At 35.7% G+C, this 26,663-nt stretch overlaps 1 protein-coding gene across 2 annotated transcripts in view; it reads left to right on the top strand.

Moving 5' to 3' along the window:
- FNIP1 (folliculin interacting protein 1) overlaps nucleotides 1-26,663 on the top strand; it is a 154,349-nt gene that overhangs the window by 47,985 nt on the left and 79,701 nt on the right. For both annotated transcript variants that reach the window (XM_028103458.1, XM_028103460.2), the window contains exon 2: nucleotides 13,288-13,414. In XM_028103458.1, the coding sequence (XP_027959259.1) occupies nucleotides 13,288-13,414 (127 nt within the window). The remainder of the gene's footprint in view (nucleotides 1-13,287; nucleotides 13,415-26,663) is intronic.

Raw genomic sequence — 26,663 nt, 5'->3', positions numbered from 1 at the left:
CTTGAGATCAAGATCTAAGCTAAGATCGAGAGTCAGATGCTTAACTGACTGAGCCACACAGGAACCCCTCAGTATCTTTATACATCATGCTGTGCTTTAGGTTCCCAACAAAATTGAGCAGAAGGTATAGAGATTACCCATATACCCATGCCCCCACAGATGAAAGATTTTAGAAGTTTCTGCCTAATGAATTGTGGAGAAATTGCTAGTGTGGCAGATATTTATATATCTCAACAAGTACCAGGATTATTAGAATTAATTATTAAGTATGACAGTTAAAGAAAAGTTACAGTTTTTAAAACTGGGACAAGAAGGCAATGTACTTGTAAGAGACAGGTAATTCTAGCCGCATGTCAGTAATTCACCAAATGTTTATTGAACTCTAGATATGTGTGACACGCTGTTCTAAGTGTTAGAGATAAAACACAGTGCCTATACTAATCATAGAGATAGTCCTGTCTTACAGATGAGGAATCTGGGGACTAGAGAAGTTAAGGCATTTTTCTTAGATCCCATTCAGTCTGTATGTAGCAGAGTTGAGATTTAAATCTAAGTTAGGCTGATTCAGAGCCTATTCTTTTGTTTCTCTCATGTTGGGTGTGGGGAATGATTCTTGGTCTTAGCATATTGTCCATTAGGTTGTGGATTAATAGTCCATTGTATTAAGGCATTTCTGTTACTGCAGTAGTCATATCAGCATAATACACAGATGCACTCTTAGCTTTTCCTGGAAGAACATGCTGATATGTGTTAAAATACAAACCCAGTGAAAGACTGGGTTTTTAAAGCAATCTGAAAGGTCTCTGTTTCAGAACCAACCAAGTAATGTGACGTGGTAGTTTTATTGAAGTATATAAATAAATATATTTTTATTTTTATATTTTAAATTAATGTATTTATATAATATAAATATAAACTTTATAAGTTCAAAGGTTGTATTTTGTTCTAGACTTGTCTTTGTGAGTTCAATAGAGTTCAGATTAGTGAGCCGGTTTACTTATGACCGCTGTGGGTCCTGTGATCATCAGGGCTTGCTTTTCCAGTTGCTTGTCATCTGGGTAGAATACAAGCTTGCTGTGGCTTCCAAGAATGTGTGTGTGTACTTGTCTGAAATGGCAGAGTTGGGACACCACGAAGTTGAGAAAGGAGCTCTTCTGTTTTCTTGCTTATTAGATGAGCCTAAGTTCCTTATAGATGGGAATTGTTGAATTGCTGGAATGTAGCCATGGTTGCCTCTGTGCAGACCAGCCATCGTTGAGTTAAAGTGCCCTTAAAAAAAAAAATTGGCATTCCTAGTCTGCAGCAGCTGCCAGGGCAGCACTTAGTTTACACAATACTTAGGTTGATTTTCTTTAATCATGTATTTATAGTAGAAGAGATAACGGAATTGAAATGTAGTCATAATTTGCTTCTTTAAAAATTCCAGAGTCTTCAGTGAAACAAAAGAATAGGATTCTACTTGTGAAATGGTAGGACTGAATAGACAGAGCCTTTTGCAAAAATAGATTTTGTCATGGACAGTAATTTCCCAAAAGCTCTTAGTCTCCCATGGTTCCATTGCTAGAATTAAGCCTTTTTCATTGCAGCATGTAGAAGCTTTTATTTGAGTTAAATTCAGACTTCTTCGTATTGTCACCTGACAGTCTCGTGGTTTCAGATGAATATGGTTCATTGCTATTATTAACCTGAGTTGGCAGTTGTGCGTAATTGGAGTTTTTAGGGATTTTGAAAAGTGGAACTGCATAAGAGAAATTAGAGATGCCACTAATGTACATTTTAACTCAAGAGGTTATTTTCACATGTTGTTAACATCAGAATCAGCCCAAATCTACTTATAAAGTTGGTGATAAGTTTGCTTTACAATATCTGAAGCAAAAATTTATATGGTGAGATTTTTAGATTATACTTATTTTATGAAAAGCAGTTTAAAATTGTGAAATTATGATAAGTTTAATTAGATGGACTTGAGAATGTTTTAAGCAGGTGGTGATCATTATTTTAAACATGGAATTTGTAAATACTCTGTATTAGTCATTGGTATATATATATGTGTCTTGTTTCTGTCATTCACTGCTCTTCTGTCTTGTGTTTACATAGGAACACTTTCTATAGATATTTGGAAAGCAGTGGGCTTTTGTGTTTGTATCACATATGCATATTTATAAGTAAAATTTAAATTAAAAACCTGACATTGTTTTAGTTTGTTGATCATAATCTCATTATTGTTATAGTTAGTGTTATTCTTTAATTTTAATGACAAGGGCCTGAATTTTTCTGGTCATGTTTTTGCTACTCTGTGAACATCTTAACTATGTGTCCCAATAAGTCATTTATGACTTGAATTAAATAATCTTGAATTAGCAGTGAATTTAGACTAAGGTACATTGTTTTTATATTTTAAATAAATCCTACTGTGGAGTTTAAAAAATATTTTTTTTTGATCATGTAACCCAGCTGAACAACTTGGATACTGGCCCTTTGAATGGTTTTAATTCATTTTAACATTCTTCTAGGGTTCCACTGCAGTTTCTTAAGTTCTTAGGTATATAGAATTAATGTCAGCAAGTTAAAAACCACATAGGTCAGGTATATTTCAATTATGTGTATGTGATGCTGAAAAATACAGCAACTATGATAGTAGATGTGATATGTGGTATCCTCTCATGGTATATACTCTTGCTGAGGTTCCATTTCAAGAATTCATGTGGTAGATTATTAATTTCTTTGAAATACTTTTTGTAAAGTTTTAATTTGGTGCATATGACTTTATACATGTTAGGTTAGGGGATAAATATAAATGGATTTGGGGATCTTTAATGTCTGTAACAGTTTATATTTTTACTTTATATTTTTTTATATGAAAAATCTAGTTTGATTAAATGATGGTAATAATCCTACAGCCAAGTAGTTGATTATACTTGTCATTAAAATGTAAATTACAGTCATTAAGATTTCATTAGTATTCTGGGTATAATTGAATTCAGTATGACTATAGATATACAGACTAAAGGTTTCTAGTGTTATTATAATATTTAGTTTATTAAGATGTAGTTGGAGAAAAATAATTGGATATAAACAGCTTATGTAAAAATCAAGACTTTTCGGATAGGAAAAGACCTAAACTGGTAACTCATTTTTTTGGAACTGAGATTAACAAAAAAATCATGGGATTATTTTTCGGTCAGGTTAGAGAATTTTAATTCCTTAGAGAAATTATTAGAAACATATAGCTTCCTGGGTGAAGTGGGTGATGGGCATTAAGGAGTGCACTTGTGATGAGCCTTGGGTAATATATGGAATTGTTGAATTACTCTATTGTACACCTGAAACTAATATAACACTGTATGTTAAGTATATTGGAATTAAAAAAAAGGAAACATATAAGCTTCCTGAGTTAAAATGGTACTTCATACACTCACTTGGTCAGGAAATTAAAGTTCCATTATATTCATTATCTCTCGCAGCTTCTCCTTATAGTAGTAAGATACTACTACTGAAACATGAAACATGAAAAACCAAAACAAAATATAAACTAAATTATTAAAAGGTTGTCAATCTGGGAGGAATTTTCACTATTTACAAAATCAGTTTGGATTCTTTCGAAAAACAAAATTGGTACAATAACGGCGCCCTGTCACTGATGATCCTGCTTGCTAAAGAAAATTTATTTTAAGCAATTCTTTAATGTGTGACTCCTAGCAGAAATGCAGTGATACTCTGAATAGTGATCTATATTTTATCTTAATTATATTCCATATTTTAAAAACTTAGTACAATGTAATTTTCACATGTATTTTATGGTTCCCATAATGTTCTGTATATGATTTATCTAATTTTGTATATATCCTTAACGTTATGTCTTTGAACCCCTGAGTTGTAGTAGAGTTACTGAATTAGGTCCATCTAATTGTGTATATATTCTTACTTTAGGTCTTTCAACCCCTGAGTTGTGGTAGTGTTATTGAATTAGGTCCTTGACTTTATAAAAACATATAAACTGAGTAAATGATGAATATATAGTTCTGTTTTTCCTAAATATAGATGTTCTTTTGATTAATACTGTATTGAATTCATAGCCTTCAGTCATATTTTCTATTATTGGATACCAAATTTTTTTAAATATTGAAAAGGTGTCCTTTTATTAGAAATTATTGGGAATTGCTGATACAGCCCATATGTTCACCATTATTATTTTTTTAAATGCACAGTAAATATATGAAAAGGAAATTAAGATGTTCTCTTGTCTGATACATTTGGGATTTCCGGACTAATAGAAGAAGTTAATTGAAGTGAGGAATTTTAAAAATTGTATATGTTGTAACATTTTATTTTTAACTTAAGACCTAAATATGCATTCAGTTGCCAGTTCTTTCCTGGTCACTGTGTTTTAAAGGGAATGGTGAATGTTATGTCATTCAACATTGACTAGTTAGCAGCAGATTTCTTTAAAGCACGGTCTGTCTACAGGTTTTTAAAATACTCAGATCACTTTCCGCATGTACAGAATATATTTCTCCAATTGAATATGGTGCTTTTGGCTGTTATGCTTTGGGGTTCTGATGGTGACCACTTCTTGGCATGTTGTTATGTTGAGAAAGCTTTCTATTTATCTCTTGTAGCCTAATGTAGCATTCTTCTCTCTCTCCTGCCTTTCCTTCATTCATTCTTCACTTTCTTCTACAATAATTCTTTTTTTTTTTTTTTTAACCGAACTCAGAGTGTTTTCTGGTACCGGGGACATTTTGCATGAATAGGTTTTGAAACTTGGCTGCCCCCCTCTCCATTTCTTGCAGGAGCATAAGATTTTTATTGTTTCTCAGGGTTAGTTTGCATCACCTTGCATGCTTCCATTTCGGTGAGACAACATTGATGGATAAGGCTCAAGAAAAAACAACTAACATAGTAGCAGGTACATAGTAGACATTGCAAATAATTATTGAATAAATAAACTTAAAATCTTCATATTTGGTAAGTATACTCTACAGTAAGAGATTATCTCAGGCCCTTTGATGCTAAGAAGTGAAAATGTCTAGATGATCAATTGAAAGTAGGAGTAGAGGAAGAGAAGAGACTTGTTGGTATTTATCTACAAGTTCATGAAATTCAATTGTCAAGGCAAAAGAATTGGTCAATTAGAAAAAGAAAAGGTGAATTATTTAGGTATTACATTTAAGTGTGACAATCATTAAATGTGTTGAGATAAAAACTAACATTTAGCCTGGTGCCTCTCAACCTTTTTTTTTTTTTTTTTTTACATTTTCATACCCCTAAGGAGCCTTTTTTAGACATCTTTTTCCTTAATTGCCACCCCACCCAATGAAATTTTAATACCATAGATATACTTGTTATTTCCTTATGGCCACACCCATTGTAATATCTAATATTGTTTTGTCTCCTTCCCCGTCACCCTCTTTGGAAGCCATCTTGCTGTCAAGAATGCATGATTTAGCCCTAATTTAAAAGCCCGTAATGCGTTACAGGAATTAACATGGTCTTCTGAGCTGCAATGTCAGTGAGTTAAGGGAAGTGTCTTTCCTAGTATGTTTATTTTCTATTAGCATTCTTTAAAGGTGTCATAAAAAACATGCAGAGCAGATAAGCTGACATAAACTATAACATCTGTGTAGAGTTTTAAAATAGTTTCTGGTTCATTACTGACTAGTTTTCTTACTAATGTTTAAATTAATAAGCTGAACACAGTAGCTTAATACTAAGGAAGTTTTGCTGTAGTATATAGATAATTTTTGTGAATGGTGATGGTATGCTTACCACTGTTAATGATTTGGCTTAGTTATGTCTTCAGTTAAATTTTGACAAAAGGAGGCAACCCGATGAAGTAGAAAGCATGGTGGATTAGATACCAGAAGATTAGGTTTTGATATAATAAAGGATTATGCCATTCTGTTTGCCTGCTGAGTGAAAGTGAATACCAGTGGATGATAGAGATGGGAGTGAAAGGAAGGGGCACGACCAGCCAGCCTAACCAGACCAGTGACTTTCGGCAGGTGATTTTTGCTTTTCTTTCACTTCTTTCATTTGAAAAATGAATAAATTTAAGGTTACTATTACCATTTAAAATTGCCTGTTAAAGGAGTCACTTTGGGGTTATTCTTGTTGTTTAACATCATGTTCTCCTAGTATATTTCTCTTTTTAATTTAATTTTATTTATTTATTTGAGAGAGAGACAGAACACAAGCAGGGGGAGGGACAGAGGGAGAGGAACAAACAGACTCCCTGCTGTGCTGGATCCCAGGACCCCGGACTAATGACCTGAGCCAAAGGTAGATGCTTAAACTACTGAGCCACCCAGGCGTGCCTCCTAGTATATTTTAAACAGAATTAATTTGTCATGCTACATTTTGGTAACAGATCTATTTAGTCAATTTCAATTCAATGTGTTTCTAAATTTCAGGATTTGCAACTCTTTTCCATGATAAGATAAAGGGAATCAAAAGCTTTATCAGTAACCCCCCTCCATTTCAGGGACATACTCTTCAGAAGCACAGATCTCTTCCCAAATAACTTTTGACTAACTTTTTATCTTCCTTCCTTCCTTCCTTTTTAACCGTGAATGACTGTAAGGCCTTCTCTTGTCAAACCAAATCAACTTCAAACACGATTTCTATTTAAATATAAAGCTACGTTATTTCTATCTCTGTTCTTATTAAGGCATATCCTGCAGTCTGAGCCCGGCAGGTCTTGAGCCTTCTTTATGTCTGCAACCTTGCCTCCACCATCTAATAATGCCTATGCTGCCTTTTCTCTGCACCATTTCGAATTCCTTCCTTATGTTTTCACTTTCATCGCAATTTCTCCACCTTTTTGCACTCACAGGCCATAATTCCTCCTTTTGCCCTTTCAGTACATACAGGATGCTTCTTTTTTCACACACTACCCAACACTGGCTGTAGAAACTTGACCCCTACTGTTGCTTGGAGACTGTTCTTGTCCTCTTATGAAAACCTCTTCTTTTCTGAGGCCTTTGCCATAGTACCACACTTTACTCTAATTTGTTGTTGGCATCCACTGCTGACCTTCTACCAGATGGCTCTCTAGTGTTCTTCAAGAACTTTGACACTTAGGTGATAGTGTTTCTTTCCAGATTACTTTGTACCATCATCTTGTGCAACCCACACATCTAACATTCTGGCTTCACAGTACCTTTTCTTGCTCTCTACCTTGATCTGTTCTTGACTAGACCTTGAGTCTCACTATGAGCTGACTCTCTCTTCTCTTTCTGGGATCCTCCCATTCTGACCACAACTTCATATCCTTTGATCTTTTGTATAAACTTGCTCTCTAGCTTCATTAAGACTACTGTTGTTTGTTTTCCTTCCTTTTCTCCGATTACCTTCATCCTGACCATGTTTCCTGTGCTATTCCAGACCTTCTTTCTCTATATCACTCTTAACAGGCTTGCCCCTATTTTTCCATTGCAGCTACTCAGAAAATCTCCTATTAAATACACTATTTTTTGCCTCTTCTATGCCTCTAGGCTCCCTTGTGATAGTAGAGAAAATTAGTCCTAAATCAGATTTATGATTTTCAGCTCAGCTGGCTTGGTAGTGCTTTGGCTTATGCTTTCCTTAGGTTAGCACCTTTCCACATTTTCTTTGATGACTGTCAGAACTTTATCTAACACAACCTATACCCAAGTTCAGGCCACACATTTCATATATACTTAGGTGCATGCGTGATTTCTAGTTTTCAGAAAAAACAGAAGTGATCAAGTGTAAATGCTGTTTCTTCTCTCCAACCTGAGAACCTATCTGCAGTAGTTTTCATTTGTAGATTCTCTTTTTCCTGCCTCAGCAAGTGCATTTCATAGTTCATTAGCCTTACTCAGAGTACTATGTCCCAACTTGTCTGGGATCTTAGTCCAACAGTTCTCTCTGGTTGCTTTTAGACTGTTTCTCTGATACTTTCCCATCAGTTTAAAAATACATATATTTAAGTATATACCCTTTTTGGATAGATAGGTAGATAAAATGAAAGAATATATATATGTATAAAAATACGTATAAAGATATATCTGTATATTTTTATCTATCTCTATATGTTTTTCTTTTTCCTTTAAGAAAAAGCCTCTTGTAGCTTCTTCTACCTGTCTGGGGTGACCATGCTCCTGTGTGTTTAGGGTCCCCCTTTACTTTCAAAACTCTACAAATTAATTGATGAATTATATGGTCACATTATCCCTTTATCTCCCCATTTCACAGGGAAACCTTTCCAAATAGCACTGTTTTACTCTCAGCTGTTTTCCCTTCATGCCTTTGCCATTGCTATGTGAGTACCCCCACCCCACTTCTCTACTGAAATGGTTCTTGCAAGAGTACCAAGGATCCCCAAATTGCCAAATCCCATGGACACTTTTAGTCTTTATAAATTTTGGCCTTTGATACTGCACAGTATTCCTTTCTTCATCTTCATCTTGCTTAGCTTTTTTTTTTTTTAATCTTCCTTAACTTTTGAAATAACATTTTACCATGGGTTTTCTCTTTTCTTTCTAGTGGTCTGTCTTTACTGATCCTCCCTGGTTTCTCTGCTTTTCTCTCTGTCCTTAAAATATTGCTGTGTCCTAAATTCTAGTTTGTTGGTCCTTCACTTTTTTTTCTCTCTTCAATTAATATGTTCTCCCCGGATGATTTTACTGCCAACTATGTGTCAATAACTCTGTGTTTATAACTCTCAGTTTTTTTCTTATGCTCCAGACCGTTTTTTCATCAATCTTTTGGACATTTTTTCTGAAGCTGTGTTTCAGGCCCCTTAAATCCGTTAACGTCCTTATCTCAAATTTGCTTTCCCCCTGTATTCTCCACCTTGGTTAATGGTATTTATTTTCATCAGATTGGAAATGTGAGAGTCAGCCATCCACTTCCCTCATTCCCAATCTACAGTCTCTCATGTCCTATCTCTGTCTCTTTCTTTCTGTCTTCACTGCTGTTCTTTGGTTCAGTTTATAACATTATTCTTACCTCTAGACTAACCACTCTAGTCACTCCTCCAAGTTTCTGTCAACATGATTTTCTAAAATGCACAAATGATCTTGTCACCTGTTGTTTAACACCCTTGTTTACTCATTACCTGAATGATGATGTTCTTTTGTGTTTGTGTGAAATGCTTCTGAGTTTTGATCTGGCACCAGCCTGCCTTTGTAGCTCTGCTTGTTGCTTCACTGCACACTCCTGAGCTGGAATCACTAAGAATTACAACACATGCTGTTTTCTTCTTTTAGGGAAGAGAATGGTTAGCTTTAGGTAGTATTTCCTGCTTAATTGATAGTACAGAATAATCGTTAAAATCCTGGACTCCAGAGACATACTATCTGGAATCTAAACCCAGCTTTGCCATTTTTAGTAGGTAGCAGTGTTATTTTGGGCAGGTTACTTAATTTCTCCCTGCCTTAGTTTTCTCACCTATGAAATAGAAATGGAGTTGTTATGAAGAAACTCCATACATTTTTCTGTAAATGCTCTCTCCACTCCCCAGCCCCTCCTGTTCTGTCACAATGGATTTGTTTACTCTGGATAGGTCATATAAATGGGGTCATACGATAATGTGGTCTTTTGTGTCTGGCTTTTTTCACTTAGTGTTAAGTTGTCAGGGTTCATCCATGTTGTAGCTTGTATCCTCTTCGTAGCCATATAATATCCATTTTATGGCTCTATGACATTTTTATACCACTTTTTAAAATATTCATCAGTTGATGGACATGCTTTTTAGCTTTTTAAAGAAAGTTTTGTTTTTTTTCAGATTGTGGACTATGATAATTCAATTTATGTACTTATGAAATTATTTATTTAGTTCCTATAGTGCTAACCTTTACATAGGGTTATGTAGTTTTTACTTATTTAATGTGCTTGCATCTAGGAATTCAAAGATGAGTAAGCTTTGCCTACAGGGAGCTTTTCTTTCTAGTGGAGGAAACTTGCATGTAAACAGATAAAGTACAGTGTGGAAAATACTACTAGATTTATAACCTAAAGTAAGTGTAATCTCAGAAGTCAGCAACTAACTGCTGGCATTGCTGGCAGAATTAGTAAAGGCTTCCCTGGAGGTGAGATTTAAACTAGATCTTTAAGAATGAATGGGAGTTTTGCTAAGGTGGTTGAGGATATTTCAGGTAGAAGTAGTAGCTTACACAAGGGCGTGGAATTGAAATTGTCTGGTGTGTCTTTGCACCTTTGAGAAGATCACTGTGTTGATATTATGGGTAATGTGAAGTATGTCTGGAAAGGTAGATTAGGGCTGGATTGTGAATATTTCTACATCTATGCAAAGGAATTTAGCTGTTATTCTTTGTGTGTCTTGGAGATCCCAGGGGGTTGGATGAATGAGATGGTGGCCACTACTCGTTCAAGGTCTGTTGGGATACCTCACATCCAGCAAAGCCTAAGTTTTCATTTTTTTCGAAAGTTTTGTACATATAGTCACTTATAAAAATGAATATACCTCGCTGACTCACACACCATCCTCTTACTAAAACATCTGTCACAGTTTATTGATTACCTATTTAGATTTCTTTATTTCACCAGTTACTTACCTGGAATTATCATGTCTATTTATTTCTTTACTTTACTACTACTATTTCTTGCTTCTAGAGCAGGTTCTTACTTACCTTACCCTAACCAGTGCTTTGTTCATGGTAGGCACGTATCTATATTAAATGAATGAATGAAGGAACTATTCTGCCTCTAAAATCTTAAGTCTGGTATTCTACCCTATGATTGTGGTTTCCTCTTTCTTATCTCCCTGCCTCCCCACTATAGCTGTTCATGTTATTTCAGCACTTTGACCCCTGCCTCCGCCTCCATTGTCTTCTAATCTGTTAGCTTCCCCCTCCTCACTTTCTTATCTGAATAGCATAGATTCTCCTATCCATCATTCCAGCTATTTTTTGTCTTTTGCTCTATTTCCAAGGCTCCCCTTTGCTTTTGTCCTATCTCCCTATGAAAATCCTTACTTGGCTCAGTCTGATCCAAATTGAAGAGGAGTGTTTGCTAGAGAAAATGACCTAACTGTGTAGTTTGTGGCAGGTACATATTTACAGTCTTAAACTTGTAGACTTCCAGCATTGTCCAGAAACCTTATGTTTCCTAGTCAACATATTTTTTCCCCATATCACTGTTCTGTTTTTTACTCTCTGCTATTCCCACATTTTACAACCTTTCCCTTATTTCTCTTCATCTACTTTACAAAGAAAATAGTGTTCTTAGAATGAATTTTCTCAGCATTTTACCTTAATATCTACATTTTTTTCTGTATCCATGTCCATCTTTGCCTCCTTTCTTTCCATTTCTAGAAAGGATTATCCTTTCTTCTCTTTGAAACTAATCCTTTGACCTGTACTCTATACCTATCCAACTCCACTTCTTCAGAGGCCTTGCTTTGTCAGTTACCATCTCCCTTCCTCTTCATAATCTTTGTCATCGATATGTAAATATGTTCAGATGTGTCCTATTTAATAGCAAAATAGCTATCACTCCATGATTCTTTTTCTTTCTTTCCTTGACACTTGTCTTAAATTCACTATTTTCTCTCTTCTTCAGTCCTCTGCAGTCTGACTCGTTGTACTTTTTATTCCTTAGAAGTATCCTTGCCATGGTCACCAATGATTTCTTTGTTTCTGAAGCTAATGGATGCTTTTTAGTGACTGCCGTGGTATTTCTTCCTCTCTAAAATGCTCTCCTAGTTTCCATAAGACCTCTTTCCTGATTTTCATTCTCTGTTGGTGTGTTCTTTTGTAGTTTCCTTCACACAACAGCAAACCACAGTTTAGTAAGTCAGTTCCTAACACAAACATTTACTAAGGATTAGACAGGAGAAAGCTAAAATTGTATTTACTGTCAAGAATTTGGAATGAAGATGTTTTACATTGCCAATTATGGGTCGCCTAAGATGCATTGATGAAGTTAGGGTTAAGGTTCTCTTAAGGAGGTGAAGGAACCCAATCAAGAGTTGTAACTGATGGATTGTGAGGAATTGACCGTTTAGCCTGACATAACTAACAACAAACAGCTCCAGGAATGGGTGTTCTCCTATGTGTTAACACCTGTCCCATCAGTTATAGTGTGTTCAGCTCACTAGTTAGTATCTCCACCATATAGTTCATTGTTTTCTCTTTCTCTCTACTCCCTTATCTTACTCACTTCATTAATTTTTTTAATTGTGACAAAGAATGCATATATAAAAGTACATAAAAAATGCAGTGGCCTTTTTTGTACTCTAAAGTGAATATTGAGGTAAGCACTGTCCAGACTAAAAATAGAACACAGTGCTCCAGTCTACCTGCTGTGTTCCCTCCTGGTTATACCGCCATCACTTCCCAACCTTATCTTGAGAGGTAACCACTCACCAGACTTTTGAAACCATCACTTCCTTTGTTTTCCTTGTAGTTTTAAAAACTAAATATGTTTCTCTGCCTAAAACTTTACCTGATTTGAACCTTGTGTAAATGGAAAAATACAGTAACGCTGGGTGGGTATGTGTGTTGTGTGTGTGAGAGTATGTCATTGTCTGATTTCTTTTGCTCAGGGTCAGTCTGTGTTTTTGTTTAGTTCATTCATTGTATTTGTTGTGTCTGAATATATATATTTGCAGTCTGAATATACTATAATATGTTTATCCATTCTACTCTTGAGGAACCATTTGTATTGTTCCATAACAGTACTTTTATGAAGATTCTGATATAATGGAATGGAATGAAATTGCTGGTAAAACTTAAAAATCAGTTCTATTAGATTTTGTCTATTTATTATATAGATTTAAAAAAACTATTCTCTAAGAAGAGTGAGCCAGTTTTTACTCACACCAGCTTTGTATGAGAATTTCCACTGCATTTGGTCATCACTTTTTTTTTTCTTTTATAAGTACTTAGCTGCTATTCTTTAATCTGAAAACTGTTTCTGTCTTTACATTTCTATATAAAGAATCAAAACTGTCTAAAAATATGGATTAATATTATGCCATCTGGGTTCATGCCATGAAGCATTGTGTATTTTCATTGTTTTAAATATAGTCACATATTTTTATGAGGTTAACCATTTTTAGATTCAAATGGGTTGACTATATTGTATACACTTGCTACAACTTTTGTTTTTACTTTTTAACCTACAATGTCATTGCTATATAAGTTTTTAGTCCTAAGTGATGGTGTTTAATAAAAAGTACTTCTATATATTCTTTAGCAATAATACAACTTAGAGTTTTATTATATAGGTTTTATTTCTAGGAATTTATGTGGAATGTTTATTAGAGTAACTGATGGACCTTTTTTTTCTTTAAAGTTGGCCTTTGCCAGAGTTTGATCCAAGCCAAATTCGACTGATTGTATATCAAGACTGTGAAAGACGAGGAAGAAATGTCTTGTTTGACTCCAGTGTTAAGAGAAAAAATGAGGACATATCAGTATCGGTGAGCATCATAATTGATTTGGTTGAAATTTACTGTCAAATGTTTTAATTCAAGAAAGAATGAGTAAAATTTCAATTATGGCACTTTTGTTTGTCAGTACAAAACATCTCTATCATGTTTACAAAATTTAGAACCTTGACTTTGAAAATTTTTAAAGGAAAAACACTTGCTTTATTTGCTACCATTCTAGCACCAGGGAGCATTTTAGTTTCATATTTATTTTCCTACATAATTGTATTGTCAGGTATGACTAGAGCTTTAGGGATCCTTATAGAGGATATGGCCCAAACCTCTCATCTTACATTTGTGGAAAGTGTAACCTGGAGAGATGAAATTATTTGTCTGAAGGAGCAAAGCAAGTTAAGTCTCTAGCCCTTAGTCCGTCTGCTTTACAGTGTAAAAAGAGCATCTATTTTGTTAACTTTCACTGTCGTATTTTGAAATATATTATGACTAGTTTAGCAGTAGTACATGGACATTCACTTGGTTGTCCAAGGAAATGTTAACCTTAAAAATAGACATGCCAGTTACTTTACCAGCCAAAAATGGGTTTATTTGGGAATAAAAAAGAATTGCAATCCAGGACAGACAAGCTGTGGCAAAACCATAGACAAGTCAGAAAGAACAGAGGAGAGATGTGCTTTTTTAAGGAGAAAAAGGGTAGGCTGGTAGGAACTAAAAGTCCACTGGGGTAAACTGAGGAGCTTGAAGTGTCATGGCTTCTCATTGGTGGAGCTGCTGAGGAGGGCAGTACTGGGGGTGAAATGAAAAAGCGTCTGTTCCTCAGCTGGAATAGTAGAGTAGTATCCACATGCAAGGTCAGGTCCTTGTAAGGTCAAGTCTTTCTTTTCCTGTTGGGTCTGCACTTAGCTACGAGTAGGGCAATGAGAGCTACCCCTGCAGAACCTCCAGACTCCCTTTACTAACTTTCACAAAAACCTTTTTTATTTATTATCTTTGCTGCTGCTACTGTTACTATATTTTCTGGCATAAAGACTCATTCCCCTAGATCTATATACTCTGGAATTTGAAGCTTGGAATAGTGTTTTCTCCCTTTCTCTAAATTAATAATTTTCACTAACATTTTGATACACAACTGAAAACAGAATACTTTGGGAAAGCTTTTCCTGCCAATAGAATTGTCTGTTAAAGCAAACAAATACTTATTTTTTGAGACTTTTAGGAGTTTATATTTGAGGTTTTGTGTTCTTAAACAATTGTGATATATTGGGCATAGTCTATTGTTATAACTGCATCCTCAGCATCAACTACAGTGGTATATAATAGGAACTTGACAAATTTTTGAGTGACTTTGATTGTCAAGTTTTATAATGTCCCTTCTAATTACTAACACATTGCTCAGTTTTCTGGAGATGGTGCTTTGTTTAGATTTCTTAGCCATTCTTCGCATACTTTTTTTCAGTCTTTTAGAAAAAAGCAGAATGTTCTTAAAGTGTTTACTTGTACAAATAACTAAGTATCTCCAAGTACAAGTACAAGGCACTTGGAGATTTAGCCGTTTCTCTCCTCTTGGTGCCTACAATAAGGTACCCTTCTTCTAGAGGAGTTAGACATTGAACAAAAAAGTACACCAATAATACCAAATTATGATTAAATGCTGTGAATGAAACACGCAGAATGCTTACGGGATTCCATAGGAAGGAACCTAGTTTTCATCAGTTTGTATGTAGGTATATTAAGGAAAGTCTCATTGAGGAAGTGAAATTCAAGCTGAGATTTGAAGAAACAGAAGACATGGAATAGGGGATGCGTATTCCTGGTAGCAGGACTTGCAAATGCAGTGTACAAAGTGACTTGGAAGCTTGGTGAATTGAAACAACTAGAAGAACACCAGTCTGGCTGGATTGATAGTAAGTAGTATGTAAAGTAGCTAGAGATGAAATTGGAGAGAGAGAGCAGGAGTCAGAGAATTTAGAGCCTTACCAGTCTCTGGGTTAGAAGTTTGAGATTATATCCTAAACACAGAAGGAGGCCACTGAAGGGATCTTGTTTACCTTTCCAAAAATCAGTTTGGTAGAGAGCCCAGAAATAAACCCATGCATATATGATCAGTTACTCTATGACAAAGGAGCCAAGAATATATAATGGAGAAAGGATAGTCTCTTCAACAAATGTTGGGAAAACTGGACACAGTCACATACAAAAGAATGTAATTAGACCACTATCTAACACCATACACAAAAACTGACTCCAAATGGATTAAAGACTTGAACGTAAGACCTGAGAGCATAAAATTCCTATCGATGAGAGAAAATATTTACAAAGCATATATCCAATAAGGGGTTAATATCCAAAAAATATAAAGAACTCAATAGCAGGGGCACTTGAGGGGGTGTTGGTGGGGCTCAGTCGGTTCAGTGTAGCTGCCTTCGGCTCAGGTCATGATCCCAGGATCCTGGGATGGAACCCTGTGTCAGGCTCCCTGCTCAGTGGGGAGTCTTCTTCTCCCTCTGCCTCTGCCCCTGCTCATGCCCTCTTTCTCGTAAATAAATAAATAAATAAATAAATTAATTAATTAAAAAAAAAAAAGAAATAGCAAAACAAAACAAAAAAACCCCAAACAAGTGCAATTAAAAAATGGACAGAAGATTTGTATAGACATTTTTCCAAATAAGACATACAAGTGGCCAATAGTACATGAAAAGGTGCTCAACATCACTAATCATCAGGGAAATGCCAATCAAAACCACAGTGAGGTATCACCTAACACCTGTCAGAATGGCTGTTATTAAAAAGACAAGAAATAACAAGCGTTGTTGAGGGTGTAGAGAAAAAGGAACCCTTGTGCCTGGTTTATGGGAATGTAAATTGGTGCAGTCACTATGGGAAACAGTATGGGGGGGATCTTCAAAAAATTAAAAATAGAACTACCATGTGATCCAGCAGTTCCACTATTGGATATTTATCCAAAGAAAATGAAAACACTAAAACAGATAAATTGACCCCCATGTTTATTGCAGCATTATTTACAATAGTCAAGACATGAAAGCAACCAGTTTCCATCAGTGGATGAATGGATAAAGAAAATGTGGAGTGTATATACAACGGAATATTCTTTAGCCATAAAAAAAGAAGGAACTCTTGCGTTTGTGACAACATGGATAAACCTTGAGGGCATTATGCTAAATGAAATAAGTCAGAGAAAGATAAATACTTTATGATCTGGCTTATATGTGGATTCCAAAAAAAATTAAAGTCATAGCTTGTGGACAATAGGTGGATGCCAGAGAGAGAGGATGGGAGATGAGCATGGGTGACAGGTGTCAAAAGGTACAAACTCTCAGTTATAAGTCTTGGGGATGTAATGTACAGAATGATGATTATAATTTAAAATGCTGTATTGTATATTTGAAAGTTGCTGAAAGAGTAAAAGTTACCATCACAAGAAAAAAATTTGTAAGTCTGTATAGTGATGGATGTTAACTAGATTTATTGTGGAGGTCATTTTGCAGTGTATAAAAACATCAAATCATTATGTTGTACTCCTGAAACTAATATAATGTTATATGTCAATTATATCTCAGTTTAAAAGATAATAGGGAAAAAAATCACTTTTGCTGCTATCTGAAGAATGGCTGGATGTGGGGGATAAGGGAGAAGGCAGTGTTTGGTGAATCCAACACCCACTTTGAATAGCTGAGTGATGAGATAGCTGCACAATCAGAGAATTGTGGATGGTTAAGCAGACAGTTGAAATCTAAGGCTTTGTGGATGGTTAAGCAGACAGTTGAAATCTAAGGCTGCAATCAAAAGGAATGAGATCTTGCCATTTGCAACGACGTGGATGGAACTGGAGGGTGTTATGCTGAGTGAAATAAGTCAATCAGAGAAAGACATGTATCACATGACCTCACTGATATGAGGAATTCTTAATCTCAGGAAAGAAACTGAGTGTTACTGGAGTGGTTGGGGGTGGGAGGGATGGGGTGGCTGGGTGATAGACATTGGGGAGGGTATGTGCTACGGTGAGCGCTGTGAATTGTGCAAGACTGTTGAATCACAGTTCTGTACTTCTGAAACAAATAACGCAACATATTTTAAGAAAAAAGAAAAAGAAGAAGATAACAGGAGAGGAAGAAAAGGGGAGTATGTCAGAGGGGGAGACGAACCATGAGAGATGATGGACTCTGAAAAACAAACTGAGGGTTCTAGAGGGGAGGGGGGTAGGGGGATGGGTTAGCCTGGTGATGGGTATTGAGGAGGGCACGTTCTGCATGGAGCACTGGGTGTTATGAACAAACAATGAATCATGGAACACTGCACCAAAAACTAATGATGTAATATATGGTGATTAACATAACAATAAAAAATAAAAAAAAAAGAAATCTAAGGCTGCAAATGTGATAGTTGATATTGATTGCTTTGATTTTTTTTTAGGAAATATTTATTTCCTAAGGTTTTTCTTTGGTTGATAATGTTCCATTGGATTGCAGCATATGACCTTTCCTTTATTATTTATCTTGATTAATGCATATTTATTGTGTTTTTTTCAGCATTCTTTTTTTTTTTTTTAAAGATTTTTATTTATCAGAGAAAGAGAGAGAGAGAGAGAGTACACAAGTAGGGGAAGTGGCAGGCAGAGGGAGAAGCAGGTTCCCTGCTAAGCAAGGAGCCTGATGTGGGACTCGATCCCCGGACCCTGAGATCATGACCTGAGCCGAAGGCAGACGCTTAACTGACTGGGCCACCCAGGCGTCCCTCAGCATTCTTTTTTAAAAAAGATTTTATTTAAGAGAGTGAGAGGGAGAGATAGCATGTGAGAGAGAGCATGAGCAAGGGGGGGAGAGGGAGAGGGATAAGCAGACTCCCCACTGAGCAGGGAGCCTGATGTGGGGCTCAGTTCTAGGACCCTGAGGTCATGACCTGAGGCAAAGGCAGACATTTAACCCACTGAGCCACCCAGGTGCCCCTCAGCTTCTTACTTTTTATTTTAAAGACACTTGTGAGTCTTGACTCGTTTCCTGAACCCTCCCTCCCCACCTTTTCTGGAATGATGCTTCATTAGTCACATTAGTCTTCTCTCTTGATGTCTTCCTTTTTCCCTCTCAGCTTCTTTTTTCTTTGTAGACCTTTACAAAGCCTCATTACCCAATACCAACAAAATGATTATACTTTTACTTTCTTTTTCATGTATGTGTTCTTTTGTCTTTTTCTGTCTCTGACTTTGTTCTTCTCACTCTTCCTTCTCAGCATCTCTTGCTGTCTCTCAGTCTCTCTGCTTCACTCTCTCTCAGGCTATCTGTCTGTTCTGTCTCTTGGTCTCTCCTTAATGTCTCTTCTTGGTCTTCTCCACGTCTCTTAGTCTTTTCTCTGTTTCTCCGTGTCTTAGTATTAATCTGACTTCTGGCTCTAATATCATACCACCCACTCATTCCTTAATCCTCTGAAATTTTCCTGTAAGCCTACCACTTTTTTAAAAAGAACTGTCCTCTAGATTCATTGGTAACTAGAAATCAGTCTTGAATACCTCCAGTCTAACTTTTTCATATGTCCTCATCCTGTGTGCCATCTCCCTAGATGAAGACTTACCTGCTTTCAAAGTTCATTTTATCAGAATTTTATGAATCCTTTTTGATTTTTCTGTTCCTTTTCTTCTCCATCAGAATTCTCATAATCCTTTGTTCTTAGTCTTTCATAGACTTCTATATCATAGCTGTTTTTTATGTGCTTTCATTATTTGGAAAAAAAGACAAAGTAAAAAATTGATCTGTTACCTTAGTTTTCTAAATTCCACACTGCCTCAACATGTGATAAGTACTCAGGACATACTTTGATCAGTTTTAGTTACAGTTAGGAAGTTTATTATCAAAATCCTGTAAATACTTCCATGAAGATTTCATATGTTCCTTTTGAACACCGTGAATCACATCAAAATACTCATTGTTTCCTCCAAATTGCAAGCTGTTTGAATCTGTAAATGATTTTTTAAATCCACTTTACTATTACAATACCCTTGGAAAATCAGATCATGTGGGTTACATAGGCAAAGAAGGACTGTGATGTAAATGATAATTTTTTACTTTCTACACAATATTTTGAGTCTGTACATAATCATGAGATAGTTTAGACATTGGCAGTTGATTGGATAAAGGTAAATCATTTCACCTTTGTCTTTGCAGAGCAACATTCTATTTTGATATGATAAATATTGAAGTCACTTCTTGTGTCTTTCTTCTTAGTTTAAATCAATCTACCAGAGAAAATAAGGATTATAAATATTAATTTGGCCATACATTTCACCAAAAATTTTATTGAGAAAAGTTTTGTCCTAAAGTTGAGAAAGTAGTATCATAAATTATAAATGGAGAAGTAAGGTTTATAATAAGTCATACCAGATTGCTTCACTCTGTTCCCTTTACCAAAAAGAAATTAACGTTTTCGAATTTGGAAACAGCTGTAAGTTTCTGGGGCAATTTAATAGCAGCCTGAATCTGAATTTAAGGATTATGTTTGAAAAAAAAATTTTATTTGAAAGTATATTTCATTTGAAGCTACATCAGCATTAAGAAATGACCATTGTAAAAATATTTAATGAGGTCCCTTTAAATAAGACACATGACAGATAGTTTTCTTTGTAAAGATGCTAGATGGTCATAATTCACTTTATTGAGTATTTTTTAACTGGGGATGGTAGGGAGGAAGGTAGGTAGTATTTTCACCATGACACACTGATTCATAATCTGGGTTTGGTTGAACCAAAGAATTCTCTATGAAGAGCATGAATGACAGCACCTTATAAGGATAAAGAGATCATTTCTGTATTTCTATGCAAAGAAAATAGTGTGTATTTAGAGTATATTTAATGGGTTTGGGGAGGAAATGAGGAGCTGTGTGTTTTACATTTTAAATTCTGTGGTGGATTACATGAATGCTTTGATTTTGTGTCAGAAATTACTGGGTGTTATATGCGACTAATGAATCATTGAACACTACATCAAAAAATAATGATGTACTATATGTTGGCTAATTGAACCTAATAAAAAAAAGTAAGTACTTTGCATGCCTAAATACTGCCCCATAATGCTAAAATAAAATTATATTGATCACTGTATAGCTCTTCAGAACATATATATTCCAGCTCTATTATATTTAATGAAAAATGACTGTTGAACTGTAAAACCTGATTAAATTGAATACATTCAATCATTTTAATAAAGTAACTTCCCTAGTTTGTAAAAATGTATTTTTATTTTTTTGCATTCAATCCTCAGACCTTATTCATTTTACAGCTGAAATGTAAAAATTATTGAGATGTCATTTCTTTGAACAATGATGTAGCCAAATGTATCCTGTGTGATTTGATCACATGATACTATCCTTATCCTGGGCATTGTTTTTGTTTTCATGATAATGTAATGCTATTTCATGCGTCCTAGTGAAGTTATATGATCATTCTCATGCTTCAGCCTTCATTCGTTACATACAAGTAAAAAGTTGTACATCTGCAAATTCACATAACTTTGGGAAAGGTGAATACAAATTACAATGTGTGACTTTTGTACACTATGAAGCATTGTTCAAGTGCTAGTAGTTGAGTGTGAAATATATCAAATTTGGAACATTGGATTTTAGGTAATTGGAGTTGTGTAAAGTTAATATACAGGAATCAGTAAGCTCCATATATACTTATAGTTTTCAGTTAGACAGTATGAAGAAAGCTAAGACTCTATTTAAAATAGCAATTTGAAAAAGTGCCTGTGCCTAACCTTTAAAAAGCTATGCTTTCAGAACTTTAAAAGTCTGAAAAGTACATAAAATCTTTTTCTTTTTTTTTTTCAAAAGTACCTAAAATCTTACTTGAGGGAAAGGCAAAATATATTCTTGGGTCATACTCCCTGTCCTAATGTTGTCCATTCTCTGCAAGTTGCTTTGTAAAATAATGCAATCCCAATAAAAAATGGCACTCTTATTATTTTGTTTTTGGTGAAGGGCAGTATGAGGAACTAGGTAGTGGAATCTGGAGTTCAAATGGAAAAAAGTGAACAATAACTGGTTGAAAAACTGAAAAAGGACAGTGGGGATGAGCTAGCCCTACTAGATTGCGAAAATACTGTGAAGTTTCAGTAATTAAAACAGTGTGTTATTGACACATAAAAAGAAAAAAGGAGTAAAATAAACAGTAAAATAAAAAATCAGAAATAGATCTACATCCACACAGGAATTTAGTGTATGATGAAGACATAAAGACTAGTAAATGGTACTGAGTCATTAGACAACTATTTAGAATAAAGATAAATTTGGGTTTATATCTCAAATATATTAGACATATTAATGTGAAAAACTAAAGCTACAACATTACGCAAAAAAACATGAGTGAGTTCCTATATATTTGTGGAGAAGACCTTTCTAGCTATGATTTAAAATCCAGGAGCCATAAAGTAAAGACTCATAAATTTGACAGTCAAACCAAACAAAAACCCAACATAAAACCCCTAACAAACTCATGGTAAACAAAGCCAAAACAAAGAAACAAGGAAATAAAAACATCACCATAAGGAAAGTTTAAAATGATACCCTGAGAAAATGCTTTTTACAGTGTATAAGCCCCCAGTGGTGATCTTTCTATATAAAGAGTTCTTAGAAGTCAAAATAGGAGAATCACTTAAAAAATTGGGTGAAGGACAAGGGCAGAGAGTTCACATACAGAAGGCCATTACACATTTAATAGGATTTATGTTCTCATTCCTAATAAAGGAAATGAAAAATTATACTGTGATTTTAGTTCTTTCCTTTTAGCCTGGCAAAAACTCAAATGTTTAATGATAATAGTTTGCTACTAAAGTGAGTGAAATGGTAGTTGCCATGGAGGTTAATTTGGCATTGACTACCAAGACTGTATCTATTTTTCTGTTTTTTGTTGTTTTATTTATATTGATTTATTCCCTACTACACACAAAGGATTTAAATTGCCTTACAAAACCTGTAAAATACAAGAAGAGTAAATTTTAAATAGGTAAGAAAAGTAAGTCGAAGAGTACTTAAGATGAAGCTTATGTTTTTTTTTTTTTAAGGTTTATTTATTTTAGAGAATGTGTGTGCACTCGAGAGAGTGTAGGGCGCGGGGGTGCAGAGGGAGAGGAAGAGAGAGAATCTCAAGCTGACTCCCCCCTCAGCTCAGTGCTAACTGCAGGGCTCAATCTCACAACCCATAAGATCAGGACCTGAGCCGAAACCAAGAGTCACATGCTAAACTGACTGAGCCGCCCAGTCTCACTTTACTGTTTTTATATTATCGTCATAACATCAGGTAATTAATGTTCACAGTAGGAGAAACTCAGTGATTGAAAGAGGATGAAGAAACAGTTCCTAAAATAGTAATCTCTTGTATGAAGATAAGGTACTATACAAAAGTCCCACCTTTTTTTCCTCCAGCATTATTGAAATACAGTAGACATACAACATTGTGTAAGTTTAAGGTACACAATGTAGTTATTTTACCTATGTATATATGGAAAAAGGATTACCATAATAAGGTTAGTGATCACATCTATCAAGTCACAAAGTTAGTTTTTCTTTGTGTGTGATGAGAACCTTTATTTTATTTATTTTTAAAGATTTATTTATTCATTTTAGAGTGCTGGGGGGAGGGGTTGTGGAGGATGGTGAGCAGAGGGAGAGGGAGAAAGGGAATCTCTAGCAGACTGCCCGCTTGAGTGAGGAGCCTGACTCAGGGCTCAGTCCCACAACCCTGAGATCATGACTTGAGCTGAAATCAAGAATCCAGTGCTTAACCAACTGAACCACCCAGGCACCCCTGTGATGAGAACATTTAAAATCTATCCTCTTGACAACTTTCGTGCTGTTAACTATAGTCACCATGCTATACATGACATCCTCAGAACTTATTCATCCTACATTTGGAAGTTTGTACTTCCAGAGTTCCAGCTTGGAATCTATGCATACTGTGGTGATGATAGTAATAATACCTACCTCAAAGGATTATTGTGCAGGAAAATACGGCAATGTGTGTAAGACCCCAAATGTAGCACCAGCCAAATTGTAGGTTCTTAGGCAATATCATTGCCTTTCTTTTTTAAATTTAATTCTGTTCACAGAAAAATAGAGGTAACTAAAATTCAGGTCATGAGAATGAACAGAGTTTTAGAGTTGAAAGAAATCCTACTGATGGTCCCATCCAGTGAATCTTCTGTGTGTGACAGTGTCCTGGGGCACTTGTTAAAAATATGATTCTCGTTCATCCCTAGAGATTCTTTTTTTTAATTTTAATTCCAATATAGTTAACATACAGTGTTGTATTAGTTTCAAGTGTACAAAGTAGTTACTCAACAGTTCTACACATTACTTAGTCCTCATCATGATAAATATACTTTTAATCCCCTTCATCTATTTCTTTTTTTAATAATTTTTTATTGTTATGTTAATCACCATACATTACATCATTAGTTTTTGACGTGTTCCATGATTTATTGTTTGTGCATAACACCCAGTGCTCCACGCAGAATGTGCCCTCTTTAATACCCATCACCAGGCTAACCCATCCCCCCACCCCCCTCCCCTCTAGAACCCTGTTTGTTTTTTTTTTAAAGACACTTTATGATTAAAGGTTTTATTTATTTATTTTTTTAAAGATTTTATTTAGTTATTTGAGAGAGAGACACAGCAAGAGAGGGAACACAAGCAGAGGGAGTGGGAGAGGGAGAAGCAGGCTTCCTGCCGAGCAGGGAGCCCAATGTGGGGCTCGATCCCAGGACCCTGGGATCATGACCTGAGCTGAAGGCAGACGCTTAACGACTGAGCCACCCAGGCGCCCCCCTCAGTTTGTTTTTCAGAGTCCATCATCTCTAATGGTTCGTCTCCCCTTCCGACTTACTCCACTTTATTCTTCCCCCCCCTGCTATCTTCTTTTTTTTTTCTTAACATATATTGCATTATTTGTTTCAGAAGTACAGATCCGTGATTCATCAGTCTTGTACAATTCACAGTGCTCACCATAGCACATACCCTCCCCAATGTCTGTCACCCAGCCACCCCATCCTTCCCACCCCCCACCACTCCAGCAACCCTCAGTTTGTTTCCTGAGATTAAGAATTCCTCATATCAGTGAGGTCCTATGATACATGTCTTTCTCTGATTGACTTATTTCACTGAGCATAACACCCTCCAGTTCCATCCACGTCGTTGCAAATGGCAAGATCTCATTCCTTTTCATGGCTGCATAATATTCCATTGTGTATATATACCACATCTTCTTTATCCATTCATCTGTCGATGGACATCTTGGCTCTTTCCACAGTTTGGCTATTGTGGACATTGCTGCTATAAACTTTGGGGTGCACGTACCCCTTCGGATCCCTACATTTGTATCTTTGTGGTAAATACCCAGTAGTGCAATTGCTGGATTGTATGGTAGCTCTATTTTCAACTGTTTCAGGAACCTCCATACTGTTTTCCAGAGGGGTTGCACCAGCTTGCATTCCCACCAACAGTATAGGAGGGTTCCCCTTTCTCCACATCCCCGCCAACATCTGTCGTTTCCTGACTTGTTAATTTTAGCCATTCTGACTGGTGTGAGGTGGTATCTCATTGAGGTTTTGATTTGGATTTCCCTGATGCCAAGCGATGTTGAGCAATTTTTCAGGGGTCTGTTGGCCATTTGGATGTCTTCTTTGGAAAAATGTCTGTTCATGTCTTCTGCCCATTTCTTGATTGGATCATTTGTTCTTTGGGTGTTTGATAAGTTCTTTATAGATTTTGGATACTAGCCCTTTATCTGATAGGTCATTTGCAAATATTTTCTCCCATTCTGTCGGTTGTCTTTTGGTTTTGTGGACTGTTTCTTTTGCTGTGCAAAAGCTTTTTATCTTGATGAAATCCCAGTAGTTCATTTTTGCCCTGGCTTCCCTTGCCTTTGGCGATGTTTCTAGGAAGAAGTTGCTGCGGCTGAGGTCGAAGAGGTTGCTGCCTGTGTTCTCCTTTAGGATTTTGATCCCCTTCATCTATTTCACCCATTCCCCCTGACCTCCCTTCTGGTGACCATCAGTTCTATAGATTAGAGTCTGTTTTTGGTTTGTCTGTTTTTTTTTTTTTCCGTATTCATTTTTTTTTCTTAATTTCCACCTATGAGTGAAATCGTATGGTATTTGTCTTTCTCTGATTTATTTCACTTAGCATTATACTCTGTAGATCCATCCATGTTGTTGCAAATGGCAAGATTTCATTCTTTTTGATGGCTGAGTAATATTGAGTTATACACACACACACACACACACATACACACACACTCACACTCAACCACATCTTCTTTATCCATTCATTGGTCAGTGGGCCATTGGACACTTGGGCTGCTTCCATAATTTGACTATTGTAAATAGTGCTGCAATAAACATAGTGGTGCATATATCTTTTTGTATTACTGTTTTTGTATTTTTTGGTTAAATACCCAGTAGTGGAGTTACTGGATCAAATGATAATTCTATTTTTAATTTTTTGGGGAACCTCTGTACTGTTTTCCATAGTGGATGTACCAGTTGGCATTCTCACCAACAGTGCACAGGGTTCCCTTTCTCGACATCCTTGCCAACATTTCTTTTTTCTTGTTTGTGATTTTAACCATTTTGACATGTGTAAAAGATATCTCATTATGCCTTTAATTTGCATTTCCCTGATGATCAGTGATGTAGAACATCTTTTCCTGTGTGTTTTGGCCATCTGTATGTCTTTGGAGAAATGTCTGTTCATGTCCCCTGCCGATTTTTAATTGAATAATTTGGATTTTTGGTGTTGAATTGTAGAAGTTCTTTTTATCTTTTGGTTACTAGCTCTTTGTGAGATATGTCATTTGCAGATACCTTCTCCCATTCAATAGACTGTTTTTTAATTTTGTTGATTGTTTCTTTTGCTGTGCAGAAGATTTTTAGATTGATGTAGTCACAGTAATTTATTTTTGCTTTTCTTCCCCTTGCCTTAGGAGACATATCTAGAAAAATGTTGTTACGGCTGATGTCAGAGAGATTACTGCCTATGCTCTCTTCTAGGATTTTGATGGTTTCAAGTCTTATAATTGGGTCTTTAATTTATTTTGAGTTTATTTTTGTGTATTGTATAAGGAAGTGGTCCAGTTTTATTCTTTTGCCTGTAGCTGTCCAGTTTTCCCAACACTATCTGTTAAAGAGACTTTTTCCCATTGTATATTCTTGCATCCTTAGTTGAAGATTAAGTGACTATATTATTGTAGGTTTATTTCTGGCCTCTCTATTCTATTCCATCA

The sequence above is a fragment of the Eumetopias jubatus genome, unplaced genomic scaffold, assembly GCF_037043125.1.
Source record: "Eumetopias jubatus isolate StellerSeaLion01/CBP00866 unplaced genomic scaffold, mEumJub1_p1.0 scaffold_5, whole genome shotgun sequence".
NCBI lineage: Eukaryota > Metazoa > Chordata > Mammalia > Carnivora > Otariidae > Eumetopias > Eumetopias jubatus.
The sequence above is the reverse complement of the archived record's forward strand: the minus strand, read 5'-3'. Positions and strand labels throughout refer to the sequence as shown.